This window comes from Annulohypoxylon maeteangense (genome assembly GCF_022496945.1).
Source record: "Annulohypoxylon maeteangense strain CBS 123835 unplaced genomic scaffold GGS22scaffold_3, whole genome shotgun sequence".
NCBI lineage: Eukaryota > Fungi > Ascomycota > Sordariomycetes > Xylariales > Hypoxylaceae > Annulohypoxylon > Annulohypoxylon maeteangense.
The window spans coordinates 1134018-1152328 of record NW_025953250.1 but is presented as its reverse complement, the minus strand read 5'-3'; the positions used below and the strand labels follow the sequence as shown (position 1 = coordinate 1152328).

General features: G+C 48.4%; 5 protein-coding genes and 1 non-coding gene across 6 annotated transcripts; 4 read left to right on the top strand and 2 right to left on the bottom strand.

Annotated features, from left to right (window-relative positions):
• Positions 1-1034: 1034 nt before the first annotated feature.
• On the bottom strand, positions 1035-2856 carry GGS22DRAFT_185405 (MFS general substrate transporter; the record flags this gene model as incomplete). Its single annotated transcript, XM_047964319.1, has 5 exons — positions 1035-1275; positions 1343-1950; positions 2011-2449; positions 2505-2545; positions 2614-2856. The coding sequence occupies 5 exons, from the start codon at positions 2854-2856 to the stop codon at positions 1035-1037; spliced, it is 1572 nt and encodes a 523-aa protein (XP_047821856.1).
• A 475-nt stretch (positions 2857-3331) lies between these two features.
• On the top strand, positions 3332-5882 carry GGS22DRAFT_92395 (amidase). The gene is made up of 3 exons (XM_047968421.1): positions 3332-5034; positions 5094-5199; positions 5258-5882. The coding sequence occupies exons 1-3, from the start codon at positions 3619-3621 to the stop codon at positions 5377-5379; spliced, it is 1644 nt and encodes a 547-aa protein (XP_047821855.1). The 5' UTR covers positions 3332-3618; the 3' UTR covers positions 5380-5882.
• GGS22DRAFT_t30 lies at positions 5502-5607 on the top strand. The gene has a single exon. It is a non-coding gene; the product is annotated as a tRNA-Tyr (tRNA).
• Positions 5781-7338, top strand: GGS22DRAFT_154869 (uncharacterized protein). The gene has a single exon (XM_047960113.1). It carries the CDS (start codon positions 6385-6387, stop codon positions 6997-6999), a length of 615 nt encoding a protein of 204 aa, XP_047821854.1. The 5' UTR covers positions 5781-6384; the 3' UTR covers positions 7000-7338.
• A 2629-nt stretch (positions 7339-9967) lies between these two features.
• On the top strand, positions 9968-12303 carry GGS22DRAFT_92375 (cytochrome P450). Its single transcript, XM_047968418.1, has 4 exons — positions 9968-10562; positions 10617-10979; positions 11035-11883; positions 11947-12303. Exons 1-4 carry the CDS (start codon positions 10248-10250, stop codon positions 12079-12081), a joined length of 1662 nt encoding a protein of 553 aa, XP_047821853.1. The 5' UTR covers positions 9968-10247; the 3' UTR covers positions 12082-12303.
• Positions 12304-13048: 745 nt separating this feature from the next.
• On the bottom strand, positions 13049-17704 carry GGS22DRAFT_92384 (uncharacterized protein). The gene is made up of 4 exons (XM_047968420.1): positions 17327-17704; positions 13568-17069; positions 13158-13502; positions 13049-13077 (listed from the first exon to the last, which is right to left on the bottom strand). Exons 2-3 carry the CDS (start codon positions 16964-16966, stop codon positions 13332-13334), a joined length of 3570 nt encoding a protein of 1189 aa, XP_047821852.1. The 5' UTR covers positions 16967-17069; positions 17327-17704; the 3' UTR covers positions 13049-13077; positions 13158-13331.
• Positions 17705-18311: the final 607 nt, after the last annotated feature.

Here is an 18311-nt window from a genome sequence, read left to right as displayed (position 1 = left end):
TTTTAGTTTATTTCATTTTCGTGAGTGATATAAGATGACAAGCTTGGAATTATAGGAAAGAACACATTATTAGTCATACTTGCTAGGTAACACAAAGTAGCTACTTCTAGGTGCTGAAATGTTGGTGACCTCGAGCTCGGAGTTAAGTTATTTTCTCGATTGGCCAATGAATAGCTTGCAATGGGCTACCCCACTGCGGGTACGGACTTGGTGGGGCAGGTACGTAAAGTGAAGCTATCGTGGGATGATCTAGCATCAATCCATATTGGACGAACGTATCTCGCGTAGAGGGCTGAGAGATGCGGTAGAAGCTCATGTTCCGCATTTGAATATATGTTTACTTGACCTAGATCAAAGTAGGGAATTTGGTATACTCGAACAGTCTCAGTTAGACGACGCAGGACCCCTCCTTCATACGCTTAGCGAGGTAATAAATGTGACCAGTATCAGTGAATACCTACCTTTCTAGAACCTAGGTGATAATAGACCATTATCTTAATGAGAGGATATTCGGACGTTTATAATCTCGGTCGTGAATCGTCGCAGAGTTGAGGTCGGTACATCTTCCTCACGTCACCACAAGCAGCGATGAGCGTAACGAAAATGCGCAATGCGATGTGGAAAAAAGACAGCAAAAATTACAAGAATCGAAATGCCAGAGGCATCGCCGAAAGGTAAGCAGCTCCACGATGTGCAATGCAGGCTACCCGCCTTACCCACGCGAATTCTTGAGCTCGCGTTGGTTTCTCAAGGTAAGTTTGACAAAATAGAAAGGAAGAATCAATTCCAGGATTGAGAGCTGGGGTTTTGTAGCTTCGATGTGGGGCTCTCGGGTAGAGTGGGGACATCCGTGATTACCTCAGCTAGGGTTACCGAGGCAGCGAGGGCAGTTGCTTTTCTTACCGGAGCAGATTGTTTCAAACTTCCAATGGTAAAGAGTTTATTGTACTTGACTAATTTGTGCGCCTATCGTATCTAATTCCCTCGTGCAAATAATAATAGCACGACTATCCGAGAAATACTACGACTTAAACCTAGAGCCTGTACCTAAAATGCTTATTCTGCTTGTCCGTTAAATCGTCAAAACCCTCCAACAGCTCTTCCTCTACCTCGACATGTTGGCCCAATTTGTCGCGCTGTCGGTTATCAACCCAACACCAGAGAGTGTACAACCCTTGGAGTGCGATCGCAGCACAATACGTGCCGAGTAACCCCTTGATCGCCGTTGGATATCTCGGTACTTCGCTGGATAGAAAGAGGTGCGGGCCAATAATGCTAAATTTATTATGGTTAGTCGATGCCATCGTATCATAGATCTCTGCACTTCTGCGGCTGAACTTACTTTCCGACGACGAAGCAGAAAAAATAGATACCCATAACAACACTTCTCTTAGTATGCCCAGCTATGTTGAGCCCGGGTACTGTCCAATTCAGTATAATAGGCGAGCCAACTACATTCTGCAGCCAGCACATAGCAACAAGCGCATACCGGTGCTCGATGCCAATAGTCAGGATACCGATGAGTCCAGCCATACCAGGTAAGCAACCGACCATAATCGAGATACCGACCATGTTAGGAAGTTGCGAGAGTCGTCCTATCAAAAGACAGAAGATGATTTCGAACCCTCCTCCGGGAGCTTGAAGCAAAGATGCCCTAAGTGCGTCAAAATTAAAGCCCTTGATGATAGACGACATGAAGTTGGTCACAGCGCCATTGAGTAGCCCTAGTGCTATTGATGTCATCCATAATAAGTAACATTTCCCATCTAATACGGCCTCTTTAATCTGGTATGGTCTGATTGTCGAATCCTTTAGACCGATCTGGTTTTCGGAGACGCGCCAAACAGCAACGACACGTTCGTACTCCGTTAACATCTTCGCGTTATGCGGTCCGTCGGGAAGGTAAAGTATGATAACGAAGCCCCATATGAAGGTAAGGGTGCCGACGATCTGCACATATCTTCGGTTAGCTCCTGTTATAGTATTAGAAATTCGAAGGGGGAGACTTACCAAGAAGATCAGCTTCCATTGAGCTATCGATAATCCTTCAGCTGAGCCCGAAGCATAAGCCAAAAGCGACCCTAGGATATTTGAGACACCATTCGTGCACAGCCAAATGGAGCTACGCATCGTCTGCTCCTTTCTCGTCCAAAGCATCGAAGTTAGGAGAACCCATGCAGGTGAGATACAGGCCTCGAGCAGGCCTAAAAAGAAGCGAACGGCAAAAAAGCCACTGAAATTGAACACAGTGGCTTGCAGCATGCACACGATTCCCCAGACGAACAGCATACTGCCCACTAATTTCCCAATGGCAATGCGCTGTAGCAACATATTCCACGGCCAAGCTCCGCAGAGCCAGCCAAAGTACAATGCGGAAGCAACCCACGAGTAATCATCGCCCGTCATTTTTGTATCGTGCTGCAAACCGTATGCATTGGAGTAGTTCAGACTAGAAATCATCAGTACCAGAGCCCACCACGAACGAATAATAGGGCGAACCGTACGTTTGCTTATCGAGGAACGACAACATATATGTGGTCATCATCTTCGCGAAACAGTTTCTGTTAGAATCAAATCTTGCTAAATAAGGAGTATTGGCTTCGATCGACATACCATTGGAAGCACCAGAAGATCTAGCTTCCATCGAACTTTAACGGCGTCTGCTTCAAGTTGGGCTCTATCATATTGAAGCGACTCCTGTAGCATATCTTTACCCAGCTGATTGAGATCATTTCGCCGGTGGATTAGACGCTGTAGTGCATTTTGTTTTGGTAAGTCGAGGCCAGTTCCATGCTCGATGTCAACTGGGCTCTTAGCGACCGAGGCCTCATTCTTCTCGGATATTTTCGAATCCATTTTGAGAACAAATCTCAAAAGAAAAAGATACTCTCACAAGCTGGCGAACAATGAGGAGCATGTTAAATGCTACTCCTCACTATCCTGGTCCCACGTGAGTGAGCTCATGTTGACTTCTCGTACTGGAGATCCTGATAGCTAATACGCATGCATGATAAGATCCTTGCTATACTATACCTATTGGTTAAGACATGGGCGTCATGTCGCTACTTTATCGAGCCTATCAACTTCGCGTGGAGAATCATCGTACATTACCTGGGCTGGTAATTACCTACTCACCGAATAAACCTGGAGTCTATCCAACTAACCTTTCACATCTCTATAACATCCCAACACTAGCTTAATAGTAATTCAAGTTTGAATTTCTAGATGATGGTAATCTGCGAGGCTGCAATTCATCAGATAGGCAGTATCCGATCCCGCCAACGATAAGAGGGGCAAAACAAGTTAAAGGAGGATTTCTTGGGGCTTCTTGGTATCATAGATTATCTGATAATCTAGCATATAGTGGATCCAGTAAGAGCAGGGCTCAGCTATACAGGTGATGATAGGTTCATTATACCCCTTGTTAAGCCCCCTCTCAGCTCCAATCCTTCGGATATTCACGCCGATGAATACCCCACACTTCCGAGATGGAGGTATCATTTCTCAAGGTTACGCCGTAGGCCTTCGTGAGGGGCCACGCCTATTTGAACATACGTTTACTTAATACTTTCATCGATATGTCTATCTTCGACGTAGTAGATGCACTAGAGTTTGAAAATGGGTGACAGCAACATTCCAGCAACCAGGAAGTCCTGGAAAGAACTACAAGCGGCGAAGTACGCAGAGAGAGACTCGAGGATTCCAGCAGAATGGAAATTGAAGGAAGAGGACTTCCCGCCAGAGGATACAGTCGACCTTCGCCCTTTTGTCAGTTCGGGCGGGATCTTGTCTCCAGCAGAACTGGCTATCACCAGCGAAGAGTATGATGCGACGTCGCTAGCCGCTGCCATTGCTGAGGGCAAATTCACGGCTTTAGAGGTTGTGACGGCATTTTGCAAGCGTGCCGCAGTAGGACATCAGCTATGCAACATGCTCACGGAGATCATGTTCGCGGATGCGCTAGAAAGGGCCAAGGAGCTAGACGACATTTTCAAAAGCACAGGGAAAGTCGTCGGTCCGTTGCATGGGGTTCCGATGACCTTCAAGGAGTGCTTTCACTTCAAGGGGTATGATTCGACTAACGGATACATGTCTCGAGTCTTCCAGCCGGCCGACCGCACGTCGCCACTACCGGAGCTCATGCAAGCCGCGGGAGCAGTAGTCATTTCTAAGACAAATGTACCGCAGACTATGTTAGTCGCAGAGAATGACAACAATGTTTATGGACGCTCTAAGAACCCCGTGAACTCTCGTCTGACGAGTGGAGGCAGTAGTGGGGGTGAAGGCTCAAGCCAGGCTTTTCGATGCAGCGCCCTTGGTGTCGGCACCGATGTTGGGGGATCAGTACGAATACCGGCCGCTTGTAATGGTGTCTATGGTTATAAGCCTAGCTTCGGAGTCATTCCTATGATCGGCTACTCTTATTCCGGCTGGACGGGATCCAACACAGGAATCCCGGCCGTCACCGGTCCCCTAGGACATTCGGTGCGCGACCTCGATCTTTTCACCAACATAGTTAGAGCCGCAAAGCCTTGGTCCTTTGACCCTGCGGTGATACCGAATATCATGGAGATTGAAACCGTGTCGCGGAAGCCTGTCATCGGCGTCATCTATGAGTCTGGACTGACCCCTCACCCGCCAGTGCGCCGGGCTATGCGAGAAGCTGTTTCCAAGCTAAAAGCTGCTGGGTTCGAAATCAAAGAATTCAACCCGCCGGATTTCATTGGCATCCGCGATATATCCGAGCAGTTGTTCACCCTTGACGGACTCTCGTACCCAAAGCAAGAATTTGCCAAGTCGGACGAGCCCGTGGTCCCAAGTGTCATGAAGATCGGGTTCTGGGATATCCCCCCTAAAACTCAAGAGGAGGCATGGATGTGGAATACGAAGAAAGGGCAGATCCAGAAAGATATGTTGGACGAGTGGCAGCGAGTTGGCTGTGATGTCATTCTGGCGCCCGCCGGTCCTCACACGGCCGTATTGCCCGGCGATTGGACCAGCGACATCTATACAGTGGCTTGGAACGTGTGTGATGTATGAACCCTCTAACGCACTGAGTTACTTGACCGACGATCTAACGTTGTATTTTTTAGTATCCTGCCATTATTGTGCCCTTTACTCACGCCGATCCGACTCTCGACCCGGCGGACGCCGAATTCAAGCCTAAGCACGAAGCGGACCAGAAGAATCAAGATATGTGTATGTAAAGCTCTAACGTATGATTTCGTGAGTTGGCAGCTAACATTTGATGTCCTAGATGACCCGGAACTTTTCAAAGGAGCGCCGGTGGCTTTGCAGATAGTTGGACCAAGACTTGGCGATAAGCAGCTACTCAAAGATGTTGAATTGCTTGACAGTGTTCTAAACGGCACTGTTTAGCGTCTGCCTAGTTGTTTGCTAAGCCTTCCAGGTTACATATGTACCTATCTAAGTACCTAATCAGCAACACGTACCAATTCCGCGAGGATCTCCCTAAAATTCGCCGGAGAGTGAGTACCTAGCCCTTGGTAGTCTAGTTGGTTATGGCGTTCGACTGTAATTGTAATCCGATCTCATGGTCCACGATTGTTTATCGAAAAGTCACCGGTTCGATTCCGGTCCGAGGGAATTATTTTTTCCTATTTCTTCATCCCTTTTTAGTTCGTGTTCCGTTTGTGTGTAGCTGAGCGACGCTGTGATACTGGGCTAGGGCTTAAGCTTCTTTTTAGTCCCGTGAATGGCGCCCTATTTTCATCCAATCAGGAGCTCCACGTACCTCAGCTTGGTTTCAGGACCTATTCGTACGTAAAACTAGCAGTTTGCGGAGGGCGGACGGTTGCAACGTACCATCGAGATATGTCTGACTACCTAACTACGGCAGACACGACAACCACGTCGATGCAAGGCTATGTGAGACTCGTATGGTCATTGAGAGAACCAGACAATTCGTTGTCAGTTTCTATGCGTCCTGATCGATAAATCCAACCAACGGATACTTCTTCGAGACTTGATTGCATTTAGCCGGGACCCTCCACTGGACATTTGTGCCTATCAAAGCACGACAGGCACCTTCCGACCCCTTACATTAGCTGAAAAGCTTCGTATTCTTCAATCCAGGAAGTCGGGAAGGAGAACAACAGAGATAACTCTATTTTTATCGTCCGGTGCTACTCTGTTGCCCAACGTTACGCAGTGGCATGATGGCGCCTTTCTCGTGCGTATACGGGCTTTGAAAGCTCTACTTCGGGGCGCTGTGAAGTCGTACTTAAAGACCCGGCACGGGAGCCTGCAGTTTCTCGATACGACTCAGCCATCGCATCAGCTCTTCATCTAAACACGATAATCCCCAGCCGGTTCCGAATTCGTCTCTGCTGGATATAGACATACATACGCAGGAACGCCATCATGCAGTTCAAAGCCAGCCTAGCAACCCTCGCCCTCACGACCGGCCTCACGGCCGCGTACGACCCCACCCCGTTCGTCAGTCCCCTGCAGCCGTGGCAGATCCCGCGTTTCACAATCTCGCTGCCGCCTAACAAGCTCGGCGCCGCGGGCTACGCTACCATCAAGCTCGCCGTCAGCAACCCGAACCAAGTATCCGCGGGCCCGGCCCCGCACGCAGCAGGCGGCGGGTACTTACCCTTCGCGCCCAGCGCGGCGAACTGCACCTCCACAGGCCACGACACGCCGGCGGCAATGAACGGGTCCTGCGTCGAGACCTCGCAGGACTCGTACGGGGTGTGGCAGGTTGGCGTGATCAGCACGGACGCCACGGCCGCGATTGATCCAAGGGACGTGCAGGTCCGGCTTACGCTGACGTATAATGTGACGCGCTGGAACGCGGTGTGGTTCAAGGTGTACCAGGCCACGGCGCGGTTCTCGCTCGATGAGAATTTGGTCCTGGGCGAGTGTGCGGATCATGATAGACATTGCTCGTATGAGCTTAATCCTGATTTGGCGCCGTTGGAGGTGGAGCCGGAGATGGTGGATTGTCGGGGGACTTGCTCTAATGATCCTTAGGGGTTGGAGAGGGTGTTTTTGGGAGTGTTTAGGATGATGAGGCTAAGGGGTAAGGGTTAGGTTTAGTAGAATGGGGATGGGGATGTTTCTTACAGTAGGTGGATTTTAGAGGACTTTCTTCGCAGTCATTCTCTCTGCTCTTGTTAAGATGAAAAGATGAAGATCCGTGGATTTTTCAATTCGGGGGACGTACATATTAGTTAGATTATCTCATTATAGAATGGGGTTATGAGGTTGATGAATAGGGGCTATGTGATTACGCGACTCTATCGTTACCTATACTACGATTTTATGATTCTTAGGAAGTACTATCATGATAGGTATAGAATCTAAGCAAACTCATTTTACACTGAACACTAGGTAGGTACCTAGGTAACTTCGATATTTGATCTTCATTTGAAGAGATGATAATAGTTGGATACCAAAATTTTTGCTCCTGTAGCGGTTCAACGACACCTCTGATATAAGACTAGAGATATGGCGCATGGGAATTTGAAGAAATAACGGCCCCTTTTCCTACTACTACCTAGGTAATGTATAGCAGACATGTCTATTATGCCCGACGAACTAGAACTTAACTCGCCGAAGAAGCCCCTTCATCAAAGAATAGTTCACGAGATTTAATAAATTTCTTGAGTCTTATTCATGTATTTTGTTACATATTTACGTGTCGTAACTCAGTAACTACTCCTAGTAGAGCACACGCGACAAGCCTAAAATAAGCGCGCAACTCCGCGCAATGTATCTCTTTCAAATTGCGGCAATTGACGTAAAATACAAATATAGAAGTCCCTGCAACCTTATAGACGCGAATACGCGAGGGTAAAGATAGAATAAAGTAATCGGCGTTTAATTTGTAAGGAAAAGTGCACGACCTACATATTAGAGATGAATTTGATAGTCTACCGACAGCTCTGGAATGCGATCGGTGAGCTGTATATCACATGGGATAACCTAAGCGAGCGTGTATCCGGACCGTAAGCTCACCTTATTCGCGGCTTGGGAAAATACGGGAGAATGAAATTGCATCCGGTGGGTTTCACGACATGACGCGCGTTAAGGGAAGTTGGGCGGCACAACGTTGGAAACTAACCTTAGTATAAGAGATCTTGGATTTCAAACGATGCGACCACCGAGGTATGTAAGTATATAGGTGGTGAAGCAAAAGGACCGGGCAGCGGAATGGGTTGAAATCAGGCTATGAGGAAGAAAAGGGGAATCCGGACGAGGAGATTCCCAAGGTGGTGGAACGATCAAGCCGATGCTACATGTACCTTTATACGTTGATGTAATTATACATGTATTTGTACATGTACATACGCACCTTCCAATAGAAGGCGCCTGTTGTGAACCCTTAAGTTCAAGGTTGACCCTTAAAAATGTTATGTATGCGAGATCGGATTTGTTAAAGTCTATCATCACTCAAGCCCTTATCCGATACCTAGTCCCTATTTAGGTAGGTACTAGATAAGTACTTAGATACCTGAGGAAACTCCGATCAATTCAAGGTTCTATCAATCTGCGACATCGATAGAAAAAATGTAAATCGTAATTTGCACGTGGTCAACGTTTTCTTCTTTTTGGGCGGTAAAATCGCATTCGAAATGGGAAGGAAGCAGATTCAACATCTGCCGAGTTCCAATTCCCATCTTTGTATCGTCCCCACTTCGCAAAACCTGTCGATGGCTCGATTAGGTTAATGCTCAAGAGCCACTTTTTGATTCCTTTCGTCATTAGAATTCGGCAGTTTGAAAGCCCCATTATGCCATACTATCGTCACCAATGCCAAATTCCAAACGCCTGGTCTCCTCTGCCAGATCTTCCTCGGTGGTGGTCTAGATCCGTTTCGGCTTGCATTTTTGGGTGGCATATACTACAACCAACCATGCAGCAACCTCACCTAGAGAGACACCTGGGATGGAATTGGAAATCCAACCTCAACTGGTTCAACTGGTTCAACAGCCTCTGTTGGTCTAAGAATAACGATATTCTCGTCGGTGGTACAAAAAGTTATTCGCCGTGTTGATCTTCGATAGGTCATCTGCAACTAACCCCTATGCCATATGCCGAAACTTTTTGTCGAGATCCGACACTGTCACCGTGACCTTTGAGCTAATCATCATCTTTTGTTCGTCCCAGGTGAGAGCCGCATTGACCCCCGACCGGTCCTAAGGTTGCTTAGTTGCTTACCTAGTAGGTACTTTGCCGCCACAATTGGACGAGGCTACTCGGCTCCTCTGAATGTATGTCGTACCTATTGTCGACAAGGCAACTTCCAAGGTTACGGGATAATTTATACGCCTTGGTGTTTGAGCGGGAAGCACGTTCCCGAGAAGGGCTACCGTGTCACCAGCGACGCCCTGCAAACCCAACTACACCGGTTGATCATAACGGCTGTGACCCGAAATATGGCATATTCCCCGAATCGTGGTATCGTGTTCGTGTCTGACTATACCTGCCAAACCATTGGACTATCCATCTGCCGAAATCACATCTTATACTGCCCGAAGTCTAAAATCGAGCTATTCACATGTCCTCTAACTTGGCGGTCATGGGTTTCCCTATCAATTCTCCTTATTTCAGCACTAAAACCAGGCACTTCGTCTGTTGGCGGAGCCAACGGCCCCCCTTTTCCCCATCGGTGGGTCGGCGGGGACCCCAGAGGCTTGGGATCCCTGATAGCCTAGCTGGCTATGAGCGGGATCTCTGAGCGCCTATGGACGAATCTCAGAAGAGCTACAACTCGAAGAAGAGCTGGCCTGGCACTCTGAATTGCCGTTACAAGCGTAACGGTCCTTTTGTATTTCATATTAAGTACAAGTGTACCTTAATTCTATCTCTTGCCTGCCGCCATCCTAGCCAAATGTGCCAGACCTAGGTACCGGAGACATATCTCTCGCCAGAACATTATTAGGGAACGCCGAGTTGCCTGCGGGATAACCGACAAATAGGTTCACATATATACCCACCTTGGCACGCGTTGTCAGCAGTTCCTAATACTCGGCTTGCGGCGCTTCTACTTCTAATCTTCTCGAAAGACTGTAGGGTTTTTGGGTTACTTCTGCTCGCTGTATTTCTGAAGTCGGTGGCCCTCGATCTCGACGGCCAAGATAGCCCAGGGGTTTCAACAACCTTGTGGCGTTTTGCTTACAGATTTCCTATCGTCTTTAGGAAACCGGGGAATCCCCAATTACAAATCCCATTCAAGCTCGAGACCATTGAATAAGAGCAAATGATAGCTCGAGGCAATGTTGAGTCTTGAACATTCCGTGGTTGGGAGCTTCATAGCCCACTTCTGGCTGCCCATAGCAATATCAGTAATTGTTACGTGGCTAGTTAGAAATCGATACCATAATGGTCTGAACAAGTATCCAGGTCCTTTTCTGGCTTCATTGACAGATCTGTGGCGATTATGGGATGTCTACGGACAGCGACCTGACATAACACATCGGAGGTTACATGCGAAGTATGGTGACATCGTTCGCTTAGGCCCTAATACTTTGTCCTTTGCAAACCCAAAGGCCCTCAAATCGATTTACGGTCTTAATAAGGGATTCGTCAAGGTGAGGACCCTAAAGATGTTTCCCCGGTGAAGATAACTAACGCCACTTGTTTAGTCCGATTTCTATGTTGTTCAACAGTCGGTAGTCAAGGGAGACTCGCTCGCTTCGCTTTTCAGCACGACAGACAATGGATTTCACGCACAATTCAGACGATGCGTCAATTCGGCTTTTGCTATGTCTGCTCTCGTCCAATACGAGCCTTTTGTGGATAACACGACCAAACTATTTCTCAAGCAGACGGAAACACTATTTGCTGGAAACCCGCAAGGATGTAATTTCACTCAATGGCTACAGTTCTACGCGTTCGACGTAATCGGAGAGATTACTTATAGCAAGCGCCATGGGTTCGTCGAGAAGAATGAAGACATTGATGGAATAGTAGGATACTTGGGAAACCTGTTCCTCTATGTTGCACCGGTATGCTAGGTACTCGAATACGGAAATGTGAGAAGAAGCTAATATGCCTAACAAGATCGGTCAAATCCCGTGGCTCGACCGCGTTTTCCTCAAGAACCCCATCTACCTTAAACTCTCTCAATGGGGATTTATCGATGCAACATTTCCGGTAGCGCGTTTTGCACGAGCTCGCATGGCTGAGCGTTTGGGTCCTAATCTTACAGGTGACCCCTCTAAGCCTCTTCTTCCGGTATCCACGGAAGGCAAAGCCGAGCCTAAGTCACCCGACCTATTATCGAAATTCCTTGCTGCGCGCGATGTCCGACCCGAATTCATGAGCGATACCCTAGTGCAGACAATGGCTGTATCTATGGCATTTGCTGGATCTGAAACTACAGCTATCTCATTAGCAAGCGTCTTCTATTATCTGCTGCGCAACCCATCTACACTTACGAAATTGAAAAAGGAGCTTGACCAAGCTTCTCTGTCTGGTTTATTCAGCGATTATGAGACCGGCCTCGTAACTTGGACGGAAAGTCAGAAGCTACCGTATCTTGACGCTTGTATTAAGGAGGCGTTCCGACTACACCCAGCCGCAGGTCTACCGCTCGAGCGTATCGTACCCGAGCCAGGTGCCGAAATCGCAGGCCAATACATCAAAGGCGGAACTATCGTCGGATGCTCGGCATGGATCATCCATCGCCGCCCTGAAATCTGGGGTGACGATGTTGACGAATTTCGGCCGGAGAGGTGGCTTGTTGACGAGAAGCTCAATAGTGAAGAGAAGAACGAACAAGAACGGCGCGTTCGCGAGATGAATGGCATGATGTTCCAATTCGGCATGGGAGCTCGCACGTGCATCGGAAAGAACATCAGTCTGCTGGAAATATACAAGGTCATTCCCAGCCTGCTTCGGCGGTTTGACGTAAGTACTAACTTTTTCTTACCTATTTCGAGATATGATTAATGCTCACCGACACTCCCACAGATCCGCTTCAAAGACCCAAATCAAGAGTGGAAGCTTATCAACGCTTGGTTCGTCAAGCAATCCAACTTCCAGACTATGTTCGAATTACGCGACTTGGTGAAGCCCGCGGATAGCGAAAAACTGGCCACAGCGTAACCGGTGTCGTTAAAAGGGAGTTGACAAGTAGGCGGTGATATTGGAGCTAATTGCTATATAAATAGGTAATGTATTCTCCGTACATACATACATGTGCGTCATCATGTCCAGGGGCTGGCAAGTACCTTCGTAATGGGATTATCAAATTTTAGACATCCATGTTTCTGATCGATCGCGTCGATACGGGTATAATAATGTTCTACTTAGACTTTGCGAATCGCCGTATAGAATTGGTTAGACGTAGTAGCATCACAAGAACACATCTCTCATTTGGCACTGAACTGTCGCGTTGCTCCTCAAGGCCGGTGGTTAGTTGTGTAGGTAGGTAGGTAGAGAAAAAAGGGGTATCGTCCATTTCAACTTCGACTAAACAAGAACTACTACACTTATCCACGTAGTTCTTGATAAAGAGAAAAAATAAAGAAAGCAAATAGAATCCCCCCCTAAAAATTACGTTGCCGCGGCTCTTTACATACAACTTCCCCTCTCTCGTACATTCCGCGGTCCACGAGACGGCGGACAGGGAAAAGAATGTCGCGCCGTCTACTAGCTACCAACATATAGGCAGGTAGGTCTGGACCGATCCCCTCTCCCCTCAAAAATATGTTCATTACAAAGCGTGTCAGGTTTCCGAAATATAGAACAAATTCCCAATAACAGCGTGAGCTGGCTCTTGCCTGTGATGATAGGCAAGAGCGCAGATGGGGGCGAAAGAAGGTGGCGTGTCCGAATTGCGCGTTGCTGCCCGTAAAGAGAATAACCATTGCCGTCTTAAGCGTAAACCGTGAGCTCGGATGAGTCAGATTAAGTCGGCGCGTTCAACCTCTCGTGAGAAGAAGGGTAAGGCTCGTAGTCGGTCATACTGAATAGTATCGAAAGGCGTAGCGAGAGTCAAACTCCAAAGACTAATGAGGAAATGATCGTTACGAATAATCGACGTAATTTCAGCCCGAGTTCTGAGGTACCCCGTGAACTTCAGTCATTGACTGGAGCATGCTGTATTTTGGTTTAGCCTTTTCGTTCATTCGACGCAGCAAGATCCTCTCTGTAATCTATGAGATGGAGGATATACATACCGCAAGTTCCGTTCTTTCATTTCGTCATCGATGGCCCTTAAGCCCTTAAGAGATAAATTAACTTGTGCCAGCTGTCATCAAAAACCAATTAGTTGTCGTTCTGTAAATAACTGGGAGATATATGGAAGCGTAGGAGTAAAGGGGTGTGTGTTGCGACTAGCAAGCAAGAACAATTTATAGGGTTCTGCGCACCGCGCTTATCGCAGCCGATGAATGGTCAGGCTCTTGCTCCTCACCTGCTGCGGTAGCCTCTGAGTCGGTAACACTCTCGTCTGCTCCGTTCTCGCCGTCGGCGAATCTGCTTGCCGACAGACCCTTCTTTGCTGGCGCTAGGGCCGCCTTGGCCTACTATTCAATTAGCACATCGTCTTAAAAATGGATATGGCATATTCTTAGAATGATGAACATACCAGTGCTTCGGCAATTTCTGCATCCTTGACCTTCAACTGGGCCTCCATCTCAGCAAATCGTGACTTGATGTCGGATGCTTCTTTCTCAGCTGCTGCCCTCTTCTTCTGCTCTTCTTCGGCTATGGTTGACAAGTTGTCGTACATGTCATTGTAGTCGGCTACCTGATTCTTCAGTTTAGCCTCTACGTCATTCTTGTGCGCTTCAAGGTCTTTCTGCGCGATGAGAGTATCCTGCTTAGCTGCCTCTAACTGCTGCTTCAACGACTCAAAGCTAGCCTTAGCGGCATCGTGGTCCTTCTGGAGTAACTCGAGATCACCTGCAGACTTTGTAGATGCCTCTTTGGCAGCTGCTAGTTCTTCGGCATGAGATTTCTTGAGTCCTTCGAGTTCTGCTTTCAATGCATCCACAGCAGACGTATCTGCTCTTTGACTCTTCACAGCATCGAGGTCGGCCATGAGTTCCACATTGTTCATCTTCGCCTCCGCAAGCTTTTGGTGCAAGTCATCAGACTCTGCCTGAACCTTATCAAGATCAGCAGCCTTCGCCTTAGCGTCTGTCAATTCGGCTTCGAGAGCTGCGGCTTGTTCCTCGGCCTTAGCCAAAGCCTCCTTCACAGCCACCAATGCAGTCTCATTTTCTGTCACGGAAGCTAGGTGCTTAGATGCTTCAGAAGTTGCCGCGGAGAGTTTCGCCTCGTGCTCTTTTGTCAACTCCTCGATAGCTTGAGCATGCTTTGCTCCAAGAGCCTCAATAGCCTCCTTGTGGGAGCCCGATGCATCGTTCTTCGCAGCTTCCACGGCCTCGGATTGCATCGTGATCAATTTCTCGATCTCGGCAGAGTGCGCATCGTCGTATTCCTTCTTGAAAGCCTCGAGGGCAGCGGCGTGGTTCGCATTGGCTTTCTCTAGTGATGCCTGCGCTTCCTCAACTGCTGTCTTCAATGTTTCTAATTGGGTTACGTAAGCGCTTCCATCAGCCTCCTTAGTAGCAAGCTCCTGGGCATGAGTGGCTTTGGTCTTCTCTAGTTCTTTGTGTGCTTCCTCGAGGGACTCCTTCAGCGCTTCTAACTGAGCAGTGTAGGCACTGGTGTCAGCGTCCTTCGCGGCAAGTTCCTCAGCATGGCTAGACTTGGCTTTCTCTAATTGAGCATGCGCATCCTCAACGGCGGCTTTCAGAACCTCCAGCTGAGCAGCGTGAGCGCTACCATCCGCTTCCTGTTCGGAAAGGTCTTGCGCGTGCTTAGTCTTCAGCTCAGCAAGTAAAGTATCCGAGTCTAGCTTCTGAGTATCAAGGGCTGCGGCATGGGCCGTCTTCAGAGCCTCTAACTCCTTCGCAAGGGCAGCTGCACTCTCGCTCTTGGATATCTCAATCTGTTCAGCGTGACTAGTCTTGAGAGCCTCGAGCTCAGCTAGGTGTGCTTCCTTGTCAGCAGAGGCGCCACTCTTAGCACCTTCGAGATCCATAGCATGGCTGGCCTGCAATGCATCAAGTGCTTTTTGGTGTTCATCCTCCTTCGCGGAAAGGGCGGCAACAGCTGCTGTATGTTCGGCCTTCGCCGCCTCCAGTTCCGTTGTATGAGCTTCAACGGCTGTCGAATGTGTGCTAGTCAATTCGTCATATTTTGTCTTTAGGTCGGTATGCTCCTCTTCGAGGACATGGAACTTGCGCTTGAAAAAGGCGTCGCCCTTGAGGCTCTCGATCTCGGTCTCGTAATCTTGGGACACTTGCTTTAGTTGGTTTTCATGCGTCTCCTCCGAGACCTTGTGGTCTTGCTTTAACTTCTCATATTTATCCTCCCACTCCTTAAGTTGTGTGGCTAGATCTGCGCTGGATGACATGTTTTCTTTGGCTTGGCCGAGTTCTTCCTGCAAGTTAGCGAAGTCGGACTTGACCTTAGCTAATTCCTCCTTTGTGGCATCCGCAGCGGCAATAGACTCCGTCAGCTTCGCCTTGACTTCTTCTAGTTCGGCTTGGGAAGTCGCCAACGCTGCTTTATCTTGTTCGGCAGCAGCCTTCAATTCGGCCAGTTCAGCCTCTAACGTGGCGATCTTGGAAGCGCTCGCAGCGCCTTCGTTCTGAGTCGACGATGTCAATTCGTCGATCTTGCTTTGCAGCAATTCGTTAGCTGCTTTGAGTTCTCCGAGGACCTTGTCATGCTCGCTCGAAGTGGCTTTGCTTCCGTCGAGTTCCGCCGCATGCGAAGTCTTCAGAGCTTCAACAGCGGCTTGATGTTGCTCGTCCAAAGACTTCCGAAGTTCTGCCAATGCTGCATCGTGCTCCTCGGATGCCTTGGTCAGAGTGCTCTTGTCAAGCTGGAGAGACTCAAGCTTGCTCTGAAGGCTGCTGATTTCAGTCTCCTTGGCGTCTTGTGAGCTAGTCAAATCAGTCAATTTTGTCTTGTGAGCCTCAAGCTGCTCCTCGGCAGTCTTAAGCTTATCAAGAGCTTCGGAGATCTGTGTACCCAGTGCCTCCTTTTCGGATGCATGAGTAGACCTCAAAGTCTCCAACAACTCTTCGTGTCCTTGTCGTAGGGCATCTTCGGCGCCTTGGACACCATTCGCCTCGGACTTGATCTTTTCTTCGAACTCCGCTACCTTGGCTTGAGAGGAAGCAACTTGCTCCTTCAATGACTCAACTTCTGCCTCTTTCTCAGCAAGCTTCGCCTTTAAATCTTCAACATCCTTTGCCGCCGTGGAAGAGATTATGGAAGAGGTAGAAGGGCGCGCTATATGCCTCGTCGGGCCTGATGGGGAGCCAGTAACGTTGGATACCCGTTTCTTTGGCTCAATTGTAGATCCGGCGACTCCGGGTCGGGAAATCGTCGAGGTCCGTGTTGACGACGTGGTACCAGTCGATGGTTTTGTGAGCGAACCGGATCTTCCAGCTAAAGTGCTACTTGCTGGCGAAGGCTTCCTTGCGGTAGCAGCGCTGGAAACGGTTGGTCTTGTGGCAGACTTGCCAGGAGATGATGTGAGGCTACTAGGTACCGTTGAGGTTCGACGCGCCGCAGAAGTCATACTAGGCTTCTTCTTCTCGTCTTCCGAGATGGACGGCTGGGCCCTATGGGTCGCGGTAGTGCCAACGGGCTTCTTGACAGTAGCCCCGGAAGGGGGGCGGGCTGGGGGCTTGCTCAAACCGCCAGTAGCAGCACGAGCAGCCGAACTTGCGGTTGTCTTGGAAGCGATCCCAGGAGTTGTTCCCAGACGACGAGTAGTAGTAGCAGTTCCCGCCGGGCGCTTCACCGGCGCAGCACCTTCAGTTTTAGATCCATTGCTAGATTTAACTGAAGACTTAGGCGAAGATTCGGTCGCGCCAGTGCCGGCGGTTCCGGTAGTCTCTTCGCCTGAGAGGATGGATTCTTCATGCTGGACAACTTCGAATCCCTCGTTGTCGGACATGATTTCAGTATTTACACGGTAGAAAGCTATGTTAATCGAGAAAAAAAAAAGTGGTATCGGTCGGCTTTCAAGTGGTCCTAAATCGAAAAACCCTCAAATAAGACTAATAATACAGATTCTATTAGCTTGATTGGACCGACAGTTTGGGATTGTCGAATACGCAATTGAAAGTTGCAAATGCGGAGATATGACGACTAAGATGCTTGGATGCTTAAAGCATAGATTCGCATTGACCAAGGAATCCATTAAGACCGCGATCAACTATAATTCGCGGCATCGACTCTCGACACGTCACAAAAGGGAGGGGGTTGATTCAAGCGTGGTTGGTTGGTGGGCTGAATCGGGTATTGACTGACCTACCTTTGCGAACCTCCTTTTTTTCTGGCCCTTCAAGTTCCTTGCCTCGATATCAATTAAGCGCCACAGAATATTAGTAGCCAGTGAGGTATATGTAACGTCCGTTCGTACCCGGCGCAAGTGTTGACAGTCTGACAGCTGACGAAAGAACCTAGAAATCAAGCAATCGTAACGGTCGAAGTAAAGAGCGAGTATGACCTGTTTACAACAACGGGATAGCTAATTCCAGATCCTTCGTGGTGGTGAGCTTGACGGAAGTTAAGAATTAAAGATATCGAATGGGGGCGGGTTAAAAAAGGTTGAAAAGGGAACAACCTACCTTAGGTACATATGTACTTCCGAGATTTTAGATTTTTTAACTTTAACAGTCCAAGACCGCCACAAAAGTCCGACCTCCTCATTGGCTGAGAGCTGTCTAAGCACCTAAGCTAAACCCTGATAGGATAATGCTGTTGGAGGGGATTGCCTATCACAGGGGTATATACAGGGGCTCAACAGGAGTTGGACAGGGGTCCTAGCGGGTCAGTGTCATTGAGCAATAAGAGCTCAAGAGCTTTACTGGAGCTGTCACCCTGTTCTTTCACACGCCAATTCCCAACCCCCACTAATGAAGCTAGATCGTTCGTACCTACAGACACCTTACAGGTTACTAAAAGCTTGCTAAAAAGAAAACTAGAGCATATCATCTCAGCTTTTGGCCTAGAGCTTTAATCTAGTTGTAACGATTCGAAAGGTTTCGAAAAGAAATCTCATTTATTTGGTCAGTTGAAAGCAAACTTGTCATATTCAGGTAGATCGTGCCATATTTTTGACCTGTCCATGGCCACATGCGCAATCAATTTCCTTTCATTGCGATGTTGCTCTGCTACGTCGTTTCGGCTCGGCTTGCGCTGATACGTCACTTTAGAAGCTAACACACCTGGAAGCTACAGCGTACATTACTACATGCAATCCCTAACGAATCCCCAAAACCTTCTAATCCATGGCA